Genomic DNA, 24,981 nt, shown 5'->3' with positions numbered 1-24,981 from the left:
AGGAACTACAAACAAGATATTATTCAGAAAGCATTATTATTATCGTTATTTTTAAGGGAATGAGGTTTTCTCCTCCTGACAGCAGTTATATGAAGGTGTCTGTCCTAGTGTTGACATGGTCGAATAAAACTATGACGAAAAATATTCGTTGACTACCTTTTTTCATTGACAGTAACGAAATAAAAACTAAGTCATGATGACTAAAACTAAGACTTTATTGACAATTAAGGGACTAGTGGAAAAGAGACACAGTAGAACTAAAAGACAAGTCATGAGTGGTTGCACTCAGGTGTTGAAAACGAAATCAAAATTTGCTGTCAAAATCAACACTGGTCTGTCCTTTCTAAGAGGCATCGTATCCACAGAAAGCATTTTTTAAGCTGCCAGAGCCTTTCTGCCATGCATCTACTCTATGGTAAAGACTCATCTTCCAAGCACCACGCCTTGCTTTCAGCTCTCTCTGCGTTCATCTTCAATTTTTCTTACGTATGACACCCCAACCAGATTTTTTACAACTTGATGTTGAATCATTACCACAGACACGAGAAGTCCATGTTTACTGTTATTTCAGCTAGGCTAGTATTTGTTCCAATAACGCAGATGACCCGATCATTCAAGCACAGCAACAGTTGAGTTTCGAAGACTGCGGCAGTCAATAAATGTTCCATGTGCTTAGTAAGGTGTGTTCTGGACATATTATCCAAAGTACTCCTCTGCTCATAAATGCTTTCTTGGACACGATGCATTCTGCTCATCTTCTAAGAATCTACTACAGCAACATGAAGCTGCTCAGGACATTACACAAAAGAGCTTTCTTATTTCCAGATAAACACACAGCCGACAGACAGACAGACAGACAGACAGACAGACAGACAGACAGACAGACAGACAGACAGACAGATAGATGATCCATCAACACTAATCATGCATAAAGTAATAACAGAATATAACAACAGTGCTTCCAGTCAACATGCAACATGGCACATCAGCATTCCTTCAAGAAGGAACTTGCAAACATAAAGACAATTTAACCACTTAAACCCTACATACTTCATTGTCCGGGGTCCGCCAGGGGTCTGTACTTGGCCCCTCCTAATATGTTCCCTCTTTGCCAAGAAATCGCCAATCTACAAGCTTACAACGTTGCAGCACGGTAAGTTGTAAGCTTGCAGATACAATGTTCAAAGGTCAAATTAAGATATGCACTTAATTTGAGTTGCAAATTAGCTCGCCTCTTTGTCGCAATTTCAGTACTGATTTCATGACTTCAAAATGAGATCTGAAATCTTTAAATACTCCAAAGAAAACGTTTGTAGCTAATTGTTAGCTTTAACTACTAAATTGACTGTTGACAATTAAACTGATTACATAACTTGTAAGATAAATTAAAGCACTTAATTGATGAAAACTAGCATATTACTTTTAAATGCTACCCGATCTCAGATAAATCAACAGGTGAGCCACTGCAATTAACAAGTTCTTGTATTCAAGGGAATGTGTTGAATAATAAAGTCAAGAATACAGAAGAGGGACATGGTGAAAGAGGATAGAGACAGGTCAGTGTGCAGAGAGTGATGCCCCAGCAAAAATAACCATTTGTCTGTGTGTGTGCGTGTGTGTGTGTGTGTGTGTGTGTGTGTGTGTGTGTGTGTGTGTGTGTGTGTGTGTGTGTGTGTGTGTGTGTGTGTGTGTGTGTGTGTGTGTACGCGCACATTCATGCATGTTTACATGCTTGAAGCCTTGAATTACATCTGGACAGCTGTGTGACCATTCACAAGGTGTTTTTTTTTCTCTCTCAGCACCTGTATTGAGAGTGTGGACGCATGCTTGTGTGAGAGATTTTCATTTTCATGCACACAATAAACACGTATGCATTTTGCAAGTGCATGATTACATTTGCGTGCACGCCTGTGTGTGTGTGTGTGTGTGTGTGTGTGTGTGTGTGTGTGTGTGTGTGTGTGTGTGTGTGTGTGTGTGTGTGTGTGTGTGTGTGTGTGTGTGTGTGTGTGTGCGTGCGCGCGCGTGTGCGCGTAGTACCACTGACCCTGGCTAGCTGTTCCTGAAGGGGTTCCTTGGTGGCCTCAGGGCAGCTGTCCAGCAGGGTGCGCTGTTCACACACACTCTGAGCCAACCTCTCTACTCTGCCCTGCTCTGCAAGCAACAGCTCACTGGCCTGCCACACACACACACACACACACCCCACCACATACAGCATGTATGTATGTATATGCACATACAGTACATGTGTGCACGTGAGATGAAACATACAGTACATGCATGCACACATTCATTTATGTGTACATGCAGACACAACCAGATGTGCACAAGCGGCCACACACACACACACACACACACACACACACACACACACACACACACACACACACACACACACACACACACACACACACACACACACACAGGACAGAGAGAGAGGATGGCTGAGTTAGTAGGATTGGGAGGCACAGTTAGTTACTACGACAACTGGGACTGCAAGATTGACTGCCGGGACGCCTCTCCTAGAAGCAAGGGAGGAAGAGAGGGAAAGAGGGAGAGAGAGAGAGAGGAAAGGAGGGAGGGAGAGAAGGATGGAGGGAGGGAGCCAGGTAGGGAAGGAGGGAAGAAAAATGAAGATATGTAGAAGGAAATTGGAATGGGGTGAAAGGAGGGACAGATTAGGGATGAAGAGAGGAGAAGGAGAAAGGGTGAGGAGATGCAGATGATGAATGGTTCTAATCATTAGAATCTAATGGGTTGAGAGACATTAAATGGTTCTCACTTCACATACCACACATACACACACACACACACACACATTCACGACCAGATTCTGCACCCACACAGCCTCTCACAACTTCACCTTGTCTGCGGAAGCAACCCTATCTAATACTCCTCTTCCTGACTCTTCCTGTCTGTAAATAGCGTTACTTGATGTGGCGTTTTATCATGGATTTACCAGCTGTGGTGGGCTTCACAGAAATATTAGGAGCAGGCCAGGACTCGACCCAGCAGAGGAGAAAGTGCTAGCCTTACACACGCGAGCAAGCACACACACACACACGTGCACACACACGGTTCTCCTTGTAAGGGGCAGTGTGGCATGTGGTGACTGCTATACCCTGGCAGTATTAGCAGCTGTATATTTGGAGCAGGGGAAGGATTAACACCTACCAGTTAGTCACATGTGCCATTAAATGTATGTCAGTGTGTCTAGAATCTATGTTTTCCATTTGGTATACCAATGCACGCATATATAGCGCCTATATACTGTAGGTATAGCCTATCTTACAAGTTTGTAATGACCAAACCCGCCTGCCGATGATGTCATGTAGGCAGGTTTGTGAACTGTCCCCAGCCCTCCTCTGCGACACAGACTGAGTAGACAGAAATGGTGCCGTCTACCTCATAATGAGTGTTAAGTGAGGACCAATTGTAGGTGAGGTTCTCCTTTAAGACTACATAAATAAAAGGTGTATTTTTACAGGAAGAGGGTTTGTCTGTGTGTACAGTTACAGTATGTATTTACTTTATGTATGTTAGTTAGTATGTATGTGTATAAAATACATGTTGTATGCATACCGTATGTGTGTAAGTATAGATTTATGTGTATGTAGATAGATAGATTATGTGTATGTAGATAGATAAATAGATACCTTTATTATTTTAAGGGGGAAAATGTATGTATATATGTATGTAATGTATTTATGTATGTCCACTCAAAAGTAGACCAATCATAGTAGTCCATGGGCTAGACCAGATATCTGTACCATTTGAGTCTTATCAATATTAAATTGCTTATAGGGTCAAATTCAATACAAGTAATTATGTCCCCCTATTAGGGTATTCATCATCGTTTCCTTAAAGCACACTAACTGTCAATAAGGTAACTCTAAGTAGTACCGACATTGTTCTCGTGAGGCATTTTTGTTTTAATAAGTAGGTGAAGTAAGGATCACTATTAGCAACAACAACAAAAAAAACATCCAGACGTCAACACACTAGGACAATGCACACAAGAAGCAGCTCTTTATAGAGCAGCTGAACACTGCATTGATAGCTAAAGATGTGACAGGGAGGCCATGGTGTCACTAAAACGGTACAATCTTGTAGCACATCTTCAGCCATTCAACCACTGTTTGCAGACAATTCATTGATTCTCAACCACCAAACATCCAAGTCTAAAGGTGCATTTATGGGGCATCTTAGGTGACTATTCCTCTGTGTGTCTCGTAAGCCAACCAACAGTTTGTTAACATCTCAGTTCTTACCGTTCTTTTGCTGGGATCATCCATTTTTATTATTTAACCCCTACATAAAACCTTAAAGTGTTGGAACCAATTAAGCCCCCAGCATCCGTATTCTGGGAAGACCTTTAACGGTTTAAAATAGCATATCTGTCGCAATGCGATACATTGTAAGCTTGTAGATCGTATAGAGCCCTGAGGGACTCGGCTCAACCACGTTGTTCAACATGCCTCGGTGTGTCCTGTCCATTACCTTGTCTTTCTCCTGCTGGGATTTGGTCTCCAAGTCGGCCAGCTTGCTGTGGAGAGCCTCCAGAGACTCTTTCTCCTGCTGGAGAGCAGAAAGCTCCGACTCCTGTTCTGCATCCACCAGAGCTCTCTCCACCTCCACCTGCAACATGCAGTCAGACAGAAAATCAATCAATCAATCAGTGGATAGGGCTGTCACAATCATGACATTTTACGTGACGATTAATTGTAACACAAATAACTGCGATTAAAGATTTCGTTTATTTATGTCTGGCTCTTAGGGCAGATATGACAAATAATCTAAATACACAAAGGAATCACAGGAATGCATATTTAAAATCTTTATACTTCATATATAGTGGAAAATATCAGATCTACAAGCTTGTAGATCTGATATTTCTACTTTTTGAAAACGTTTGAAACGACATGGACATTTTTCAACATGGAAACGATTATGGCGATTATGCAAACTGATTGTGATTATCTCAAATCATTATTTGATTATGTAATTATTGTGAAAGGCCTATCAGTGGATCTCAGTTGGCGATACTCCATCTTGCTCTTACATGGCACTTGGTGCAAGCTAATGTGACCAAAATATAACAAAACTGAACCAATAACCAACTGAATGTAGGTTAATCGAATAGTCGAGGAGAACGTTTCTGTCTGAGTAACCACTTATGCAACGCGTTGTGAGCTTGCAGACCTGCTTTTTTCATCTTATTTTTTGTTTTCCATCTGGGTTACCTCTCTGACAGACTCGTCCATCTGGTTGTCCAGTTCTTTGATCTTCTGCTCCAGCTCCTCCATGTTGTTCAGCACCTGCAGCCTCTCCTCCTCCACACGCCGAACCTCCTGCGCACGCCGCCGAGCGCCGTCGTCCTGGAGACCATGTCACAAAAGAGTACAGGTTAAATTACGAATGTAGGCGCTTTGTCGTTAAGAACTTTGTAGAGAGATTTGCGATTATTCAGAAGTATCTGATTACTTCTGGGTGCCTCACCTACCCAACGATGGGGTCAACTCACTGGTTTTCAAACTTTTCGTGTCCAAAGCAGACCAATGGGCAAGTCAAAAGAGCACGTCACAGTGCAACAAACGTATACATCGGCTATTTTAGGTCATTGCTTTTGTGAAAAGTTTTACAACATTTACCTACCCAAAATAGGGACACTAGATTGAAAGTCTGCTTCTGTATTGTGAAATGAGAGCTCAAAAAAGTACTGATTTAGCATTAGAAATATATATTAGTAACTATTTATAAAGCATATATTGCAATAATAATGTGTACTTGCCACATAATCCCAAGGCACACCGGTCCTGGACTTGTCTCTCTTTTTGGGAAGCACTGGTGTGTACATGGTTTAATGCCATCAACAGTACAGTACCACTGCACAACAGCTGCATTGAATATTCCAACCTTTGCGAATATCCGGTTTGCAACCAGCTCAGGTTGTTTTCAGTTCAGTGCTTTGAGCCTCTACCCCTTCCAACAACAAACAGCTGACTGGATGTTTACCAGGGTTTTCAAGTCTCCTTAGCAACTACAGACTGTTTGAAATCATCTATAGCAGTGGGTCTCTACCTTTTTTGGTCCAGAGTGCCCCCCATTCAATATCCGGTTAGTGGACTCCCTTAGCGCCGGCTCATTGAAAATAGTGCTTTTATGAGTGGCCAAAGTTGGGAATTGGGAAGACGGAAATCATATCACGGAAACGTATGTCCAAAATAATAGAGAAAACACTGTGTGACACTCTTGGGGGATATAAAAAGTTTAAATATGGAGATATGCGGTTTCTGCCCGACAACAACGATATGTGTAAACCGGCAAAAGAATAAGAAGAAACACAAAAGGCCCCCAAGAGCATCTCAACATACGCCTCCTCTGACAGTTTTTGTTTTTCACTGATATATTTTACAGAAAGGTTCTATCATACGCCTTATATCTGAACATACAGTATCTGTTCACTGCACACATCAAAGACAAAGTCTACACAAACTGCCTTGCGTACAATGGACCATTATGAAAACCAGTCCCTGTGGCTTTTTGTGTAATCCTTTTAGAATAAGTTTTGACATGTGTTATCAAACTTGTTAGCAGTGATTGATTGAATACTTTATTAACAAGGTTATTTGGTTAAGCGTAAAGTTGTGCCAAAGCACAGAATGATCACTTAAAACATTCTGACATTCCAACCAACCGAGGGCAGCTGTTCACAAGTGCAAAATCTCATGCGTTCCAAAATGCACATACACCAGCTGCCAAGGGTCACTTTCAGCTCCCTTCTAATCTAATAAGTGGACTGTAAATATCTGAGAGTGCACCTGCACTTGGGCAAAATGTGTGTGTACTTGTAAGTCCCACAATCTCTCCGACTCTCATCTCTCCCAGAGAGAAAACTAAAGAGTAATTAGATTACACCCTACACCAGGGATCTTCAATGCTTTTCAGGCCAAGGACCCCTTTAACTGAGAGAGAGAGACAAAGCAGGGACATATTGTATAAAATTGTGTTGCAGATTGAACCCTTTTGGCGAATGTTCCTCTCTGAATTGGGATGCTAGGGTTCAAGTTTCTAACAAATAGCTGATCCACTACCTCACTACGTAATGCTATTTTTGCTGAATGTTTGGACATTAGGGTTCATAATGGAAGCTGACACTTCACTCACATAAATCTGTATTAAGAGACCTATGAGATAAAAAAAATAAAACAAAGTACAGTCATTCTATTTGGTAATTAACATTATTCTGGACATCTGAATAATGAAAAACAGGTGAATCACACTTTGAGAACCCCAGCGGCCTACTTCTCTTCACTAACCTCATTGGTCCTCTGCATGCGTGGGGTGGGCGAGGGGGCTGAGCTCCGTAGACTGACCACCGGCGACTCTGCCCTGCTGTTGTTGTCGCGATTGCGCTGACCGCTGCTGCGTCGCCTCCGCGTCTGCGGCGGCAGCTCGTCATCGTAGAAACCGTTCTCAGAGGATGAGAGGTGGCCGTTGTTGGCGGAGGAAGAGTTTCCGTTGAAGGCGGAGGTGTCGGAGAAAACGGACTCTGACGCGTCGCCGTCGTCGTTTTCGTCGTCCTCGTCGTTGAGCTGCAGCTTCTCCAGCTCTCGGTTGATCTTCTGGAGGTCGGCCACGGCCGAGCCGCCAGGGTTGGAGTCCGCGTCACAGCCGTCCCTGTCGGCGCGCCCCAGCTCCGAGCACAGAGACAGGATGGTCTCCAGACGCTGGCGCTCCTATGGTAGATGGATAGACAGATAGATACCTTTATTATCCCACGAGGAAAAATCAGTCGCCCAGAGGCAGCACAGCAGTTACACACACACACACACACACACACACACACACACACACACACACACACACACACACACACACACACAAGTGCACACAAAATACAAGGGTAATGCTGTGTCATGACAGTATTTCCACGCAGAACACAAGTATTAACGTGGTGATAAAGTGACACCATTTTATTCAGAATGAAGTCTGTTTTTCACGGTGAAATAAAAGTCATCGATCTGTAGGAATGACGCATCAACTATAATTAACAAAATCATTGAAATAAACATGCTCTGAAAATGTATGTGGCCCACTCAAGTGGTCAGATGGGTGGGCCGCAAAGGTTTCTATGACTTTCAAGTGGGCCCTGATCCAGAAAAGGTTGAGAACCACTGGATAACATGACTGAAACGAGGGCTGTTATTTCATGCAATTATTGAATGTTCTTCTTTAGATGCATGATTGGGTAATAGGGATGGGACCATATGAAAATTGTGACAAAATAAATCGCAATTTACGATATTATCGCGATAATCAAAATCCATTATCGTTGGGCGGAACATCTGCCAAAAAATTGCAGATCTACAAGCTCACAACGCGTCGCAAGCTTGCAGAACGGCAATTTTTTGGCAAAGACATTTGTGAGCTTGTACTGTAGATCGGCTATTTTTTGGCAAAGAAATTTGATAGAGAGTAAAAAAAGACTATCAAGTATGTATATTATAAGTACCTTTTGCCAATTCTAGAGGGTTTAAGTGGTACCACATATGCAGCTCAGCAAATAAAAGGTGAATTGATCCCAGTGCATATCAGGATAAATGTAAATCTCCACAATACGATTATCGCGAGTGTTTTTCATCACGATATACGATAATATCGCTTATCGTCCCATCCCTATTGGGTAAAGCAGACGTACATGCTCAAGTGATAAGGAAACATTAGAATCACACAACTGGGGTCTCCTCACAAATGTCCATTAGTCAGGTTACCTGCGGAAGCATGGCGGCCACAATCAACTCCTCAGGTTATAATGTCCTTGTTTAGTCAGAGTCTGACACTCATTTACTGCCGTCTGACGATTTTCACAAGTTATTCCCAATGGTCCAGGCTGCCATCGATGAGTTTGACGAGTTTATTTTTGACGCTGGTTGATCTTTTGAAGGCTCCCACGAACAAATCGGACGCTGAATATTCTATGATTTTTCAAAGGTTTAGTGAAAATCTCTGAAAGCGTGGCAGGGAACGACATAAGTCGAAAAACAATGTTGGCGGTCAATGAGTTATTAACAGCCTTCATAATCCATCTATATTCTGAACACAATCCAATCCTTTTTAATCTGTAAATCTGGCCTATTTGTTTCTTCCGGGAAAACCTCAATAGTTAGTCAGTCCCTTCCATGATTCTGCCTCCCCCAAGTCAAACTATAGAGAGGCTGCTACATGCCAAAATGCCCCCAGTAGGCTAAGTTGGGCTGTAAACCCTCCTGGGGAATGGGATGAAAAGCACTCTGTGTAAATAATATCTGATAGAGAAGGAGGGTGGGGCTGGGTGGGGGGCAGAACCATGGGATGGGAGGAGGGGTCTGGTTAGGGTGGAAAGATGGAATTAGGGAAAGAGAGATGGCGATAGGGAAGAAGAAAGAGGAGGGTTGAGAGAGAGAGGCAGAGAGATAACTAATGACAGTGTGAGACTGATTGAAAGTGTGCATGAAAGAAAAACATGTTTCTAACCAACACCTGACACGACAGATGAGTTTGTCCAAAAAAAAAACAACAACAATTATACTGCACACCCAGTGGTGGAAAGTAACTGATTTACGTTAGTAATGTACTGAAGATAATTTTCAGTACTTTTACTTCTACTCCACTCCACTACATCTCAGAGGCAAATATTGCATGTTTTTAATCCACTACAATTATTTGAAGATTTTAGTTACTTTGTAGGTTTTGATTATTACAAAACATACATTAACCACTTCAGCCTTATATAAATTTCGGCCATTTGAAAATAGGCTATCTACAAGCTCACAATGCGCCGCGATGCCACACGTTGTGAGGTTGTAGATCTGCTATTTTCAAAAGATTTTTATACATTTTAATCATTTTGAAAACTTGTGAAATGTATACTTTTAGTACTTTAAATCAATTTTGATGCCAATACTTTTGTACCTTTACTCAAGTACATTTAGAATTATGGACTTTTACTTGTAACTATTTCTACATTGCAGTATTTATACTTTTCCACCACTGCAGTTTACACATGCACCCTTGCTCTCTTTCTCTCACTCACGCACGCACACCTTCCATATTGCCCAATGCCAGCCAAGTTAAGCATCAAAAAGAAACCCCTTTGCCAGTTTTGACACCTTGTTCTATTCTAATGGGCACAAGCCTCTGTGGAGCCCTTATAGTAATCAGCTGTTAACTAGCGAGGGGAGGTGGAGAGAGATGGAGGGAGTTGAGAGATATATATATATATATATATATAGATAAGGGGTAGACTAGAGAGAGAAACAGAGAGAGAGAGAGAGAGAGAGGGAATATACATTTTCTGGCAAAAACAGTGCATAATATGTAAAAGAAAAGATGGGGGGAAATGGAAAGGAGATAGATGGGAAGACAGTGAGGGGAAAGGGGACTGGAGTAATATGAGCTGGTGCTTTTGGGGCCCCTGGTACACAGTGGACTAATATAGTAGCATGGGGATTAAAGCATTTATCCTCTCACACCTTCTCTCTTTCTTCCTTCCTTCCTGTCTCCCTCTCTCTCTCTCCTAAAGCACTGAAGAGCAAGCATCAGAAGTATTTTACTAGGTTTGGGCCCTAAAGAATCTGTATGGCTTAAAGACCTCATGATGTATCTACATTTGGAGAAAATACATTTCCATTTGAGGGGATCACTGGGAAAATGTGATTATGTGTGGGCCCTGTGAGTAAACATATAATATAACTACATTAAAGACGCTACAACTTTCATGTAAAAAATAGAAAATAATGTTGAGTTGATGTTTTTTTCCTCTTTGCATACATACCATAATGTACCATGTCAGGAGGGATAACGAGGGAAATTATTAATTATTGTATATTTATTTTTAAAAGTATGTTTATTTATTTTACTTTTGAGTTGTAATTGTTTGTATGTTGTATCGGGGGTGGTAGGTAGATGTAAGTGCACAAAAAAGTACTTTTGGCACCTTATGGACACTGGATACCTTTGTCAAAAATCTATATAACAATAAGTCTCTTCCTATGTCTCCAGAGAGGAAAGGAATATGGGGATGAAAGAGGTAGGGAAGAATTCCTACTCTCTCCGTCTATGCCATCCCCTCTTCTCGCTATCTTTCTATCCAGCTTTCTATTCTCTTTGCAGCAGGTCTTCTCTCCCCTTCCCTTTCTTCTTTGGCTCATTCCATTTCAGAAACATGCATGAACCGTTTGATGTACCCTCGTTCACAAAACAACCTTGTAGATGTTGCGTCACTGTAAATATTATGGCTTGTAGGCATGCAACAGTTAATCAAACTAATCGATTTAAATCAATTGTAAAACATTTTGAAGAAAAAATAGCTCACTGCATTACATTGCGATTTCAGACACAACAATATTACTGCACATGTATGAATCACTGGCCAATGTTCCACAGCTACTGTGATTTACCCCTGCCACCACTAGAGGGCAGATTAAGACAACACAATGGTGCTACAGTAGCTGTGAAGTCTCAGTACTTTAGTCCAGTGATGTGAATGTGTCTCATAGAGATCAGTACATATTTCTGCTATAAAAACATCTTATATCCAAGCAGTGTCTTAGTCAGAGGTAGTTTATGCTTTAGGATGGTGGAGAGACAACGCTGTGAGGACAGAGAGAGAATGAACCAGATCTCAGATGAACCAGGGATGTCTCTCACACATGTGATGCACGCACGCACGCACGCACGCACACACACACGATGATGTAGGGCACTAATTAACAAAAAAAAAAAACAGTTTAAAAATAGGTCTCTGACAGACAGCAACGATCTACAGTTGATTTAGTCGGCTAAAAGTCATTTTTGGCAGGCCATGATGGCACAGAAATGGCAGATTTTGAGTTAGCTGCTTAGCTGAAAATAGGCCATCTAAAAGCTCACAACGTGCCACCACGAGCGCAACCAAACATAAAATTACTTGACCTTTAGTTCTACTGGATCTCTTCTCCACTAGTCCCTTACAAACATTTTAGTCTAGTTTGTATTTTTGATTAAATTGTCAACAAATCTAGTTTTAGTTATCTTAGTTTTTGTTTAGTTTTCGTCAGTGCAAAAAAGGTACCGTAATTGTGGGACTATAAGCTGCACCTGAATGTAAGCCGCACCAGCTCAAATTTAGAACAAAAAACAAATGTTTAAATATATAAGCCGCACCTGACTATAAGCCGCAGGTGTCCTTCCTGCTTCCCGCTAGAGTGCCCCTGGTGGCGGTTAGCTGTAAAATATCTATATATAAATCCTTGTTAAAGACCATTGTAAAACTAACTAACTGGCCGTTAGCTGCAAAAATCTCTATATAAGCCACACCGTTGTATAAGCCGCAGGGTTCAAAACAAGGGAAAAAAGCTGCGGCTTATTAATTAATAGTCCGGCAATTACGTAGTTGACGAACAGTTTTCGTCATAGTTTTCGTGGAAGAAATCAACAGTGGCGTGTGAGAAGGAGAGAGTGTGAGAGCAAAGCACTGGTATGTGTTCTGCATGTGTAGTACGCTCTACGCTGAAGCATGTATTTATCCACCTGCTCTGCTATGGTTCCTGTCTCTAATCTACGTGGTTCTCTGAGCCCACATCTGACTGATGGCTTCTGTGGCCGTGCAGTGGTCTCAACCATGCTGGGCGGACCTCCAGATGCCTCCAACACACACACACACACACACACACACACACACACACACACACACACACACACACACACACACACACACACACACACACACACACACACACACACACACACACACACACACACACACACACACAGAAACGTAAGGATAAGAATAACTCTGTTAGTATGGGCTAGCTGCCAAAGGCATCTACCCAGTGGTGAACCCAAAGATTTTTGTGTGCATCGTGTGTGTGTGTGTGTGTGTGTGTGTGTGTGTGTGTGTGTGTGTGTGTGTGTGTGTGTGTGTGTGTGTGTGTGTGTGTGTGTGTGAGCCTGTGAGGGGTGTGAGTGTGTGTTCATCTCCCTCAGAGGATGAGTGGGAGGACAAGGAGGAGGTTAGAAATGATGAACGAAGGCATTCCTGAACTGCTCCGTTAACGCATCCATGTGCCAGGCTGTACACCTCGAACTGCTGCTACTGTAGAGGTGAATACCAATTGGACCCATTCTAGGAGACATTTCAATGTAGAATAAAAAAGATAAAAAAGATGTACACCCAACACATGTATAGACCTCCCAAAATGTATGTATAGACCTCCCAAAATAAGCTTGTGACCCCAGGTCTCATCTTAGTAGCCTGTGATGGCTAAGAGTGGAGGAGAGAGTAGGGCCTATCTCATCTGGTCATCAGGATCCTAGATGCTGCGGTTCCCAAATACTTGCTTAAAACCTGGAGTGCCTAAAATGTTTCCAGACGTTTTAACGGTTCCCCCCCGTGAAGTGCCGCGGCCCCCTTAACCAATAGCCAGCGCGCTACCGCAGGCGGCAGTGAGGGAAAAGATGTATATATCTCGTCTTCTTTTCCCATATCGCGCGTTTGGTCAAAACGGCCTGTTTCTCTATGGACCATAACTTACTCACGGATCATAGCGGTTGTATTTTTTCTTCTCCGTGTGAAAGAAAAGACGTTTCCTCTAAAAACGTAATGGTCCTCCTATTATGTATTGCTCCCATTATTCCCTAGCCTGATTTCAGACTCCGCTCACGCTTTAGTCTGAAACTGTGCCCTATTCTGAGCGATTTACGGGGGAGGGACTTTTTTGCGACCGCGCGTGAGTGATCGCGACGCACGGTGATCGCGACGCACGGTGAATGCGACGCACGGTCACGGCGTGTGTGTGTGATTGTGTATGTATCTCTGTCTGTGCCAGTGACTGCTTCCACACAGAACTGCGACCAGAAACATGTAATCAACATTAACAGCTCGCGTGTGTGTGTGCCTGCCTCAGCCTGCCTGTGTGTGTGAACTTTGTTTGAATCGTTTCAACTGCTGCGCGGATTGGATATTCGTTAAACCCGCCCCACCCCCTGCGCTCATTGGATCAGGCACAGTTTTTGGCTGCTAAACTACCGATTCATGTACTCAGCTCCAGACCAGAGAAACAGTCCACTCTGAGAGTGGGCGGGGTCTATGGTCTGGAAGCAGGCTAATTATTCCCTTTATATACAAGGATTTATTTTTCTTTCTTTCATGTTTGTACAGTTTGTTGCGTGTTATTCTATGTCTCAAGGTGGACCACAATGGAAACGAGCTTCAACTTGTTGTGTATAATCAATGTTACATTGTTGTGATTTTTGCTTATTAAGTATTCTATCCATCTACCACACACACACACACACACTACACTTACCAGTCGCTCCACCTCTTGCTCCCGGAGCCTCTCGTCTCTCTGTCGGTGGTGATAGTCGGTGAGCTCCTCCTTGCCGCTCAGAGAGCTGATGCTCCCCCTCCTCTCCCTGAACCCCCCGCCGGGTGGGGTCACCCCGGCCTTCCCGAACGACTGCCTCCTCTCCCCCAGGCCCAGGCCCGGCGGCTGCTCCAACCCGGCCTTCCCGAACGACGACCTCCGCTCTCCGTGTCCGGTTCCACTGCCGAACTCCCTCTCCCCCGTCGAGAGCTCCGTGTCCGGGGAAGAGAGCCCGCGGCTGGGCGGCCTCTCCACCGCCTCCGAGGAACTGAGTGAGCAGACCGAGCTGGTGGAGGTGAGGCTGAGTTTCTTGGCCACGCGGGGGGACGAGGAGCCCCCCGTCTTGGACGGGATTGTCACGTCGGGCGGGGTGGAGGCCGTGGAGGGGACAGGGGGGAAGGCGGGGGTGGAGGTCTTGGGGGAAGAGAGGGAGATGGACACCACCCCTTCGCCCTGCGTCACGCTGCCGTGCCCTGCGTTGTTACTGGATGAGTGGTGGTGGTTGAGGTTGGCGCTCTGGCTGCTGTTGTTGTTGTTATAGTAGTAGTGGTCCCTGCTCAGTTTGTAAGCGCCTGTGGTGTCGGAGCGGCGGGGGGGCAGCGTCATCAGTGCCCCCCCGTTGTAGTCCCGGGCCGAGGAGGAGGGGCAGAGGCGGGGCAGCGAGCGGCTGTGGCTCCCCGGGGCCATCATCCCGCTCAGAGAGCCAGCGGAGTACTTCCTGGTTCGCGCCTCCTGGTTGCCGTAGCTGCGGCGCCCCAGGCGGGGGCTAGAGGGCACGCTGGCCGCGCCCCCCGACGACGGAGAGCGAGGCGACGAGCAGGACAGCGGCGGAGGGGAGAGGAGCAACGTGCTGCTGTCACCGCCCACAGAGTTGGACGAGCCGCCGCCGTTCCACATGGACAGCAGAGGGGAGGAGCTCTGGTTGTGCATGCGGCGACTGTCGCCGAGGCCGAGCAGGAAGCCGTCCTGCGATTGGTTGCTGCGGCCCGCAGAGGAGCGGGACGGGTCAGAGCGTCGGGAGGGGGAGGGCGGAGCCGAGGTCTTCAGAGACAGGGGCGGGCGCTCGGAGCCGTAGAAACGCCTGGCCTGCTCCTGATAGGCCGAGGACAAGGAGGCCGGACTTGTGACGGGCGTAGTGGGAGGAGACTGAAAGAACGAGAAAGATACCAACCAAGGTACAGGTTTTATATATATATATATATATACATATACATATATATATTTATTTATTTATTTATTGTGTAAAAAAAGCATTGGAAGCAGCAGATGCCATAGCACCCCAAATCATCACTGACTGCTGAAATTTCACACTGGACTTCAAGCAACTTCAGGTTATTATTTGAGTGCTCTTGCGTAATATTGTGTGATATAGATTTGGATTTCATGCCATAAAAATCTAAATTAAATCTAAACTAACTAAACTTTTGAATATTTCACTGCATGCACAATGTATCTAGATTATGAAAGTATTTTTGTTTTGTGGAAAATAATGAACTTTTCCACAATATTCAATTATTTTTTAGACAAACCTGTATTTAAATATTTCATCACGTTGTTTACTGAATACTTCAATGTTCATGAAATGATGGCAGTAAAATAACTGGAAATGTTTAACAGCTTAATAAACGGGTAAACCCTGACAACACCTGCTTGCCTTGTCATAGAAAGCAGGCTAATGATTAAACCTTCCAAGCCTTTCTAGAGCTTGTAATGTAAACCAGGTTAATGGATGATACACCTAGGTTATCCCCGCTTGGAACTCAGTAATGAGTAAACTCTATAACCCCAAATCATCCCTTCCAAAATGAGTAAACTCTGTAACCCAAATCATCCCTTCCAGAAAACTGAGGTAGAAATCAAATAATACTTGGTTAAATGGAAAAAAACATCCTTTCATCAAGATTACATCTAATCATTTAGCCATGTTTGCACATACCTTGCAAACACAGGTGTGCTTGTTCATTTTTTCTAAATCTAGATCAGTGGTTTTCAACCTTTTTCATATCAAGGTCCATTATTTATTCGGCATTTGAGCCATGGACCACCATTTGGTGAGATTTTGCCTCTCAGACCCAAAACTTCTATAATATTTTGTCATCGTTGGATAAGATTCTTTCCTCAATTCCATGCTGTATTGACGTGGTGCCATAGGAGAGATAACAGGCAAACATTGGATTCTACATTAGTTTTCTCTAATTGTGTAGACTTCTTATCTAATGCAGAGGTTTAATTTAACTCTTGAGAGCGTAAAATGAAACCAAATCCTCTTTAAAAAAAAAAATCTATAAGGATCCATTTGGTTACCAATTCTCCATTATTTAGCCGGGGACCACCTGGAACCGAAATTATTTTGGGGGGTTCCCAGATGATTACCTTAATGTGAAATATTGTTTTCTTACTCAACAGTAAACTAGACCAACATACGTTCAGACATGGTATCTACACATTTCTAAAAGTGACAATTTAAGGACTTCAAATACCTTTTTAGTACCTCTGGTCAAACATTTGTCAAATTGTCAAATATTAGAGGATGAAATTGTGAAAATAGCAGATCTACATGCTCACAACGCCTCGCGTTGTGAGCATGTAGAGCGGCTATTTTCACAATGGAACAGATGGAGTCAAACTAAATGTAATGCCAACAACTAAAATTCCAAGTGCTTGTCAGGATGGGGGTCCCCAGTTAAAATATGATTACTTTTGGGGGTCGCGGCCTGAAAAGGTTGAGAACCACTGCTCTAGATCACTGCTCACCTGTGTCATGCTGAAGTAGGAGGGGTTAGCGTCTCCGTTGGCTCTCAGGCTGTTCTCCAGGGCGATCTTCTTGCGCTGCAGGGTGTCCATCAGGTCACGGAGCTCCGACGCAGAACGCATGCCTCTGGCGCTGCTGGCCCCACCCACCACCGAGTGGCTGTAGTCACTGCTGAACTTCAGGTAGTCTGCAGAACCAGGATCACATTTATTGTCACATCACAGGTTTACAGAAGTAAATGAAGTATTTAAAGGGATATTCCACTTTTTAAAAAAGACTTTTGGTCATTTTATCATCTAATCAGGCTTTTGGGAACACCCTGAACAGTTTTTAATTTGCTTGATTCAGTTTTTAGATATTTGATACAAATATAGGAAGAATAAGAACCCATTGTAACTTCAAACTCCATTTTAACCATGATAGATTCATTAAAAACACCCACTGTTTTTGACTCATAATACCCTCCTAATACGTGAGCAGGACGTGTTTTTTCAATAACTTTTTTAATAATTTTGTATTTATGTAATCTGCCATGTACAGTATGAAGCTTGAGTGTTTAAATTGGTTATTCTATTGGTCATTGTTTGCGGATTGTCATGTCAGTTAAGTGTCTATGTCAAATGAAATGTAACAGTGTACATTAAGTCCATAAGGGCTGGGCTTCCTTGGAAGTGTGACACTTTAATAAAGAAAATCAATCAATCAAGTAAAGAAGTGGGTGAAATTCATTTTTGTGCATCATTCCCATCGTTATTTTCCATAGAAGAAAGAAAGGGAAGAAGACAGGGGGGGCAAGGGGGGAGAGGAAAAGTGAAGACAAATACAAGTAGGTTAATGTAAAAGGAGAGAAAGGAATCTTTTAAATAGATAAAGGTGTACCATGTTTTAATACGTGGGGAACAAAATCCCAAGAGGATAGTAGAGAAAATCGACCTCGTGGGGACATTGACGAAACCCGGTAATTTCTATGGTTTAAAGAAAATATTTTTAGAGTTTAGGGTTACAATTATGAAAAGGTTCAGGTTGGGGTTAGGGTTATAGTACTGGGTGGAGATGAAGACGGTAAGAGACACATTGATGAGCATTTACATTATCTGTTCTTTTCTGTGTTTAGTTTTGTGGGAAACCGTCTTAAACGCCTGAGAGAGCGGCCACAGGAAAGAGCGAGGAGTGATGGAGCGAGGGCGGGCAATAAAAGGAAGTCAGAGAGCGAGGGGGAGAGATGAAAATGTGGGTCTTGTTTTGAGTTTTGTACCTGAAGACCAGGTTATTCATAGACCAGGGCCTTGGCAGAGTGAACCCAACCAAAACAATCCTTAACTGGAGGCGAAGTGCACAGGACAGCAGCCAACACACAGACAGACACAGACACAGACACACAGACACACACACACACACACACACACACACACACACACACACACACACACACACACACACACACACACACACACACACACACACACACACACACACACACACACACACACACACACACACAGTACGATCCAAAGCAAACACGCACGCAGTAGTTTTCGAGTCCAACTTCCCCGGTGTGGAATTTGGAGAAATGGAAGAGAAACCACACAGAATATTTTGGAATTCCCACAAGAGGCCCCCCCGGCCCCACCCAAAAAACCCTGGATCTAAATCTGTTGAAACAGCGAGGGGTCTACAATTGTGGTTTTCCACTCCTCTAATAATGAGTGCCCTTTTTTCCCTACTTCCTAGAAGCACGTTGTTGCTAAGGGTTTTAGCCTAAAAACCACACTGGCTGAAATCGTATGTGTTGTTTTGGTTCAATTAGCTTGTTAACCATCCAGTCAGGTATAGAACCAGGGTCCTGGGAGCTAGTGGCGTCGTGCTGATTTCAGTAGCATTCGACTCATAGATTTATGGGCTCTTGGCCTCACCATCTTGTGTAGAGTTTCAAGGAGTACGCCCCAAAATACCTTCTCCATTATCACAGGCGTAAAAATACATGGTTTAGGTGAAGGCAATATTTGGGCGACCTATCTAGGTTTTTCACTTGTGTTTTTTTATGTGGAAAAAATAACCATTATGACGTTAAAGGCCCAGACCACCCAGTGTTTAACTACAACACACACACACACACACACACACACACACACACACACACACACACACACACACACACACACACACACACACACACACACACACACACACACACACACACACACACACACACACACAGTGCTGTGCCTTGGACAGATGTACTGATGTATGTGTCTGTTCCAGGTACACATACCAAGGCTGTGCATACGTGTACAACAGCCTAAGCAGGAGGACTATGAGAGTACATGTGTTCGTGTTATGTGCATATGAACAGACTGTTCGGGTGACTGCAATAGAAGCTGCTGTTGTTGCAAGTGTGTGTGTGTGTGTGTGTATGTGTGTGTGTGTGTGTGTGTGTGTGTGTGTGTGTGAGAAAGAGAAAAAGAGAAAAAGAAAGTGAGCTAAGTCTGAATGCGTGAGGTAGGATGCCAAACCTTAAATGGACTAACAAAATGGGGCAGAAAGCATTTGATCACAAGATCAAAAGACACGCACGCGCGTGCGGCCGTGCGCGCGCGCACACACACACACACACACACACACACACACACACACACACACACACACACACACACACACACACACACACACACACACACACACACACACACACACACACACACACACACACACACACACACACACACACAGTGTGTTTGACTCCATAAATGGCCAGATTTATGCTTCAGGGCTGGCCTGTATCAAGACTATTCTCTCTTACGTTCAGCTATTCTCACTGTATGGTATCAATCCGGTGTACTGCATGTGAATAGAGGCGAGGAGAAAAACCCTCTCTAAAACTGTCAAAGAGAGAGCAGTGCATTCCTGCTGTCTATGAGCTTAAGAAAGAGGGAGCCTACTGATATATGGCGCCAGCACGCGCGTGTGTGCGTGTTTGTGTGAGAGTGTGTGTGTATGTACACTTAAACGTAAAGTGCATGGAATGTATTATCATGCCCTGCTCCTCCATCGTCATGGTGATGCAGCTGGATTCTGCCATCTCCGTAGGTGATTGATAGCGTAGTGTCAACTAGGTGCACGAGCGTTTGTGTGTGTGTGTGTGTGTGTGTGTGTGTGTGTGTGTGTGTGTGTGTGTTTTATAAGTTTTATAAGTAGGCCACGTGTAAACTCCCTGCTTTAAGATGAACCCTTCCCTACATTTGGTTTATCTTAGAGACACACACACACACACACACACACACACACACACACACACACACACACACACACACACACACACACACACACACACACACACACACACACACACACACACACACACACACACACACACACACACACACACACACACACACACACACACACACACACACACACACGTCCCCTGACATCCATAGCAGAGCAGGACAGTAACAACAGGCTGCTGGACAAATGGATGACCAAGGTGTTGGGCAATATAATAATATTATATTAATTATTATTACTTATTACTTAGAATCAAGAGTAATTGAATTAAGAGTATTGTTGTTACTGTGTAAAGTAAAAATATTACAGTAATATATTATATATATATATATATATATATATATATATATATATATAATAAGTTACTGCCCAACACTGCCATCTGAAACGCAACCCAAAACTTAAGACGCATACATTTCCCCTGATGGCTGTGAGCAGGGCCTGCAGAGTGCTGGTTTTTCACTGTGTACTTCGTTGATGACTTGGTGTTCGCTACTGAAAGAAAACTACCCAGCGATTCGCACACGTCGGACTTGACGCACTGCAACGCTTACACCACTCCACCTCCCCCATATTCTCTCATGGAATGGAAGTGAACGGGGAAGCTGACAGCTCACAATGCTAGCTCACAATGCTTTGTATCGCGACTCATGTAAGTTAACAGTCTCTCTGACAGTGCATAAACTAGGCTTAGGAGGGGCCCAAGAAGGGAATGAGGAAGATGGGGAGGAGGATGGAGGGATGAAGAGTTGAGTAGAGAGAGAGAGAGAGAGGAGGTGACGATGGCATGATGAGAGGACAGAGCAGAAGGAAGAAAGAGAGGAGGATCAAAGCAAAGAGCCCCCCACAGGTCAAAGGTCAGAGAGAGGATCATAGGCTGGGCGTGTGTGACCGTGTGTGTGACCGTGTGTGTGTGTGTGTGTGTGTGTGTGTGTGTGTGTGTGTGTGTGTGTGTGTGTGTGTGTGTGTGTGTGTGTTCACGTACCTGTGCTGTAGGCTAGCGGGGACACAGGGCTCTTCTGAGGCAACATGCTCTTCATTCTGCTGGCCTCCTCTGGGTGGTTGAAGCGGAAGAAATAGGACTTACCCAGACACAGGGAGTAACCTGGAGAACACACACACACACACGACAGAAGCTTGAACCACATGAATGAATTTGAAAATTGCAATCTACAAGCTCAGCGATCTACAGGCTTGTGAGCTTGTAGAACGGATATTTCCGCAGCATGACGCCATTGTTAAGTTTAAGTATAAAATAGGGCTTACAACAGGGTGTAAGCAGGGAACAAAGTGAACACCCCACCAGCCATTTCCTCTTTGGATGGTAAATTAGAGACCAACCACTACCAGTCACTACGTGTGTAAATAAAACTAGAGCCAACCAGTGTTGATTTTGACAACAGATTTTGATTTAGTTTTAGTCATAGTCCTTTGAATAAAATATTTAGTTATATTTTACTGTTTTAGTTTTAGTGTCGTTCTAGTAGACTAAATATAAGATTTTAGTCGAATAAATCTACAGTTGATTTTGTTGACTAAAAATGTATGTTGGCGGGCCTTGATGGTGTCGTAATAGCCTAGCCTAGACATCCCCACACATGTTAAAGCAAGGAGGGACTGCAGTTACTAGTTAGCTGCATTAGTATATAGGCTGGCCCCGGGCTAGTGTCGTAATGCCTCATTTTAAACCGATCTACACGCTTGTAGATCGGCTGTCTCTTACACTTACAGTATTCTTACTCATTTTAGGTCTGAACAAATCTACCAGCCACTTTGGCTGGTATGCCAAAAAGTTCAGTTTGTCCCCCGAGTCTACGTAATGTAAGCAATCATGTATAATGGCTACCATGTACAACAATGCTTTTGTGAGGTCATTTGTTCATGATCAAACACATTCAGGCTTGTGTACTCAAATCAGATGTGGGTCAAACAGCACTTGCAAATAACAGATTTGTTTAACCATGCTTGATGTACCAAATGGGTGGGGCAAACTGCATCAAGACGAGACAGTCACGAGTCAAGTGTGTGTGACACAAGAGACAAATAAAAGCTTGATTTAATCTGAAATGTAGAGAGACACAATCACACCTCAGAAAGCTTCTTCAGAATCTGGGTGCTCTGAGTAACGGACAAGTAAATGAGTAACACACTCTGGGTAACAACATCACTGTAGATTAGAAGGACTAAACTGGAGAAACCCACTGGTATAGACAGGTCATCTTTTAGATTATTCAGCAAACATGATCACAAGGATGACCAATGATGAAGACTCTAGTCTAAGTGAAGTTACAGAGTAACCCAGAGAGTGTCTTTCATAATTTATACTCATTAGTCATTCATTACATACTTGTTAGCTTGAAAATCAGTTATTCTTGGTAAAATATTCTTGGTACAAAATGCATTTGTACTGTGACATTGTTCACAATTGTCCTGTGAATGTGAAAGTAGAATGTTTATTAATCCCGTGGGGAGGAATTCGTTTTAAGCTTTGCCCAACTGATGGCTGCTTTCAGAACACCAAAGCATCTCACAGGGCACACCAAAGTCCGCGGCGTAGCGGTTGAGAAAGACTGGCTTAGATGGTCATGATGAGCGCTTGGTGGGAGCTGTTAGGGCTTAGTTAGGTGTCTTGCTCAGGAACTCTTCAACACATACCGTTTAGTGTTTACCGTTTACAGGGCAGGCCAGGAGGCAAACCAGTGACGTTCTATGCAAGTAACAGCTGGACTCTGTACCCAGACTACCCACTAAGCTGAAGCCTGCTGCATCAATTTGGCAGACCACTGCCATGAAAACAAATCCACAAATGATTATTGTTATAATGATGTAGTGTAGTGATCCGTAAAGGAGAAGTATCACTTTGGTGGCTATCTTCTACTGAATATGTAAAGGACCAGAACAGCACCTAGAAGAATGACAACCCTTGGAACATGCTAGGGATTCAAGGCTTTGATCAGGGGCACTCCAGAAGAGGCAGAGCAGAACACCTGAACATTGGCCCTCTGGTTATCAGTGGTGGAAAAAGTACTCAAATACTCTGTTACAAGTAAATTTGGAATGTACATGAGTAAAAGTACAAAGGTATTGGTATCAAAGTGTAATTAAAGTACCAAAAGTAAAATACTCATTATGTCACCAGTAAGACTCCCTAATCGGGAGATAAGCGACCGTATCTCCACAAATAGGGCAAAAATGTGTTTTTCCAAAATCTTCCTGATCCATGTTGATGACATGAGTGTAGACATGCTGTGTAGTGATTTTCGTGATTTTAGGGCAAAATCTGGAGGAGCAGTGTCCAGAAATGTGTTTTTAAAAATCGGCCTGAAGGTGGCGCTATATGGGACAGATTCATGTTGATGGGATGAGTGTAGACATACTGTGTAGCGATTTGCGTGATTTTAGGGCAAAAACTGTAGGAGCAGTGTCCAAAAATGTGTTTTAAAAATCGGCCTGAAGGTGGCGCTAGAAGAGGGCCATGTGAGAAATGAGGGGTGGGGTCTCCGCGTTGCCTTGGCGGACGAATAGGTACCGGCCCCGGCTCTCCCGGACGCTCCTAGCCCGAGTTACGGCATTTTATGTGAGCTGCAGTGGAGGGGGTCCTCCACTGGGGGAGCCACCACTTTTGCATCCGTTCTGGAGCACCAGGAGTGGGTGGTCCCCAGGAATTCCCCGTGAGCAGCCCCGTTGGGGTGGTCATTTGGTCATTTTTGCACATTTGGTCATTTTTTACACCCTGGAGCTCCGGGGGTCCTTGGAGGTTGTAGTTTGCCAGGTAAGGAGTGTGTGTGCAAAATGTGGCATGGATGGGGGCAACGGTTGTGGAGATATGAGCAGGGCAAAAGTGTGACGTGTGACTCACGGAGGGACATTTTTTTACACCTGGGGGTCCCCCAGGGACCTGGGGGTCCCTGGAGCTCCGGGGGTCCTTGGAGGTTGTAGTTTGGCAGGTAAGGAGTGTGTGTGCAAAATTTGGCATGGATGGGGGCAACGGTTGTGGAGATATGAGCAGGGCAAAAGTGTGACGTGTGACGTGTGACTGACTCACTCACTGACGGACGGACAGCCGGTGGAGGTTTTGGTAGTAAATGCGACCTACGGTCGCAATTATTGGCTCAAGTGGTAAATCCATGTTTTGTAATAATAATCCAAATCTACAAACTACTCTACTCTAACTAGTAACTCAAGTTTTCAAATGATTGTAGTGGAGTGAAAAGTAGAATATTTGCCTCTGAGATAGAGGCAAACTTGAGGCAAACTGGCAAAGTAAGTAAAAGTACTGAAAATGGGAAATACTCAAGTAAAGCAAAAAATACAGGTACAGTACTTGAATAAGTATACTTAGTTACTTTACACCACTGCACTGTAACCTGCCTACCATCTGTTGACCGTCCAACTGTGCGGTTCAGAGCTGAGAGAGAGAGTTAGACTATAGTTTTACTATACATATACCATGTCGTCATCATACAGTAACTGCATGAATGTCTATACAGGTGGTTCCTGTTTTAACTTGAAGAATACCGCAAGGTCGAATCGTTCATATTTCTTTGCTGCTGCTGTGAA

General features: G+C 43.8%; 1 protein-coding gene across 6 annotated transcripts in view; it reads right to left on the bottom strand.

Annotated features, from left to right (window-relative positions):
- phldb2b (pleckstrin homology-like domain, family B, member 2b) overlaps nucleotides 1-24,981 on the bottom strand; it is a 70,196-nt gene that overhangs the window by 25,330 nt on the left and 19,885 nt on the right. For 5 of the 6 annotated variants that reach the window (XR_013963206.1, XM_080752190.1, XM_080752191.1 and 2 more), the window contains 7 exons: nucleotides 21,407-21,526; nucleotides 17,139-17,323; nucleotides 14,328-15,530; nucleotides 7,317-7,736; nucleotides 5,241-5,375; nucleotides 4,498-4,635; nucleotides 2,045-2,173 (listed from right to left, as the gene is read on the bottom strand). Coding sequence is in view for 5 of the 6 variants with exons in the window: in XM_080752190.1 (XP_080608316.1) it covers nucleotides 2,045-2,173; nucleotides 4,498-4,635; nucleotides 5,241-5,375; nucleotides 7,317-7,736; nucleotides 14,328-15,530; nucleotides 17,139-17,323; nucleotides 21,407-21,526 (2,330 nt within the window). In the remaining variant the exon portion in view is untranslated. The remainder of the gene's footprint in view (nucleotides 1-2,044; nucleotides 2,174-4,497; nucleotides 4,636-5,240; nucleotides 5,376-7,316; nucleotides 7,737-14,327; nucleotides 15,531-17,138; nucleotides 17,324-21,406; nucleotides 21,527-24,981) is intronic. The other variant, XM_080752192.1, reaches the window with a different exon arrangement.

This window comes from Nannobrachium achirus (assembly GCF_963921795.1).
Source record: "Nannobrachium achirus genome assembly, chromosome: 21".
Taxonomy (NCBI): domain Eukaryota; kingdom Metazoa; phylum Chordata; class Actinopteri; order Myctophiformes; family Myctophidae; genus Nannobrachium; species Nannobrachium achirus.
The sequence above is the reverse complement of the archived record's forward strand: the minus strand, read 5'-3'. Positions and strand labels throughout refer to the sequence as shown.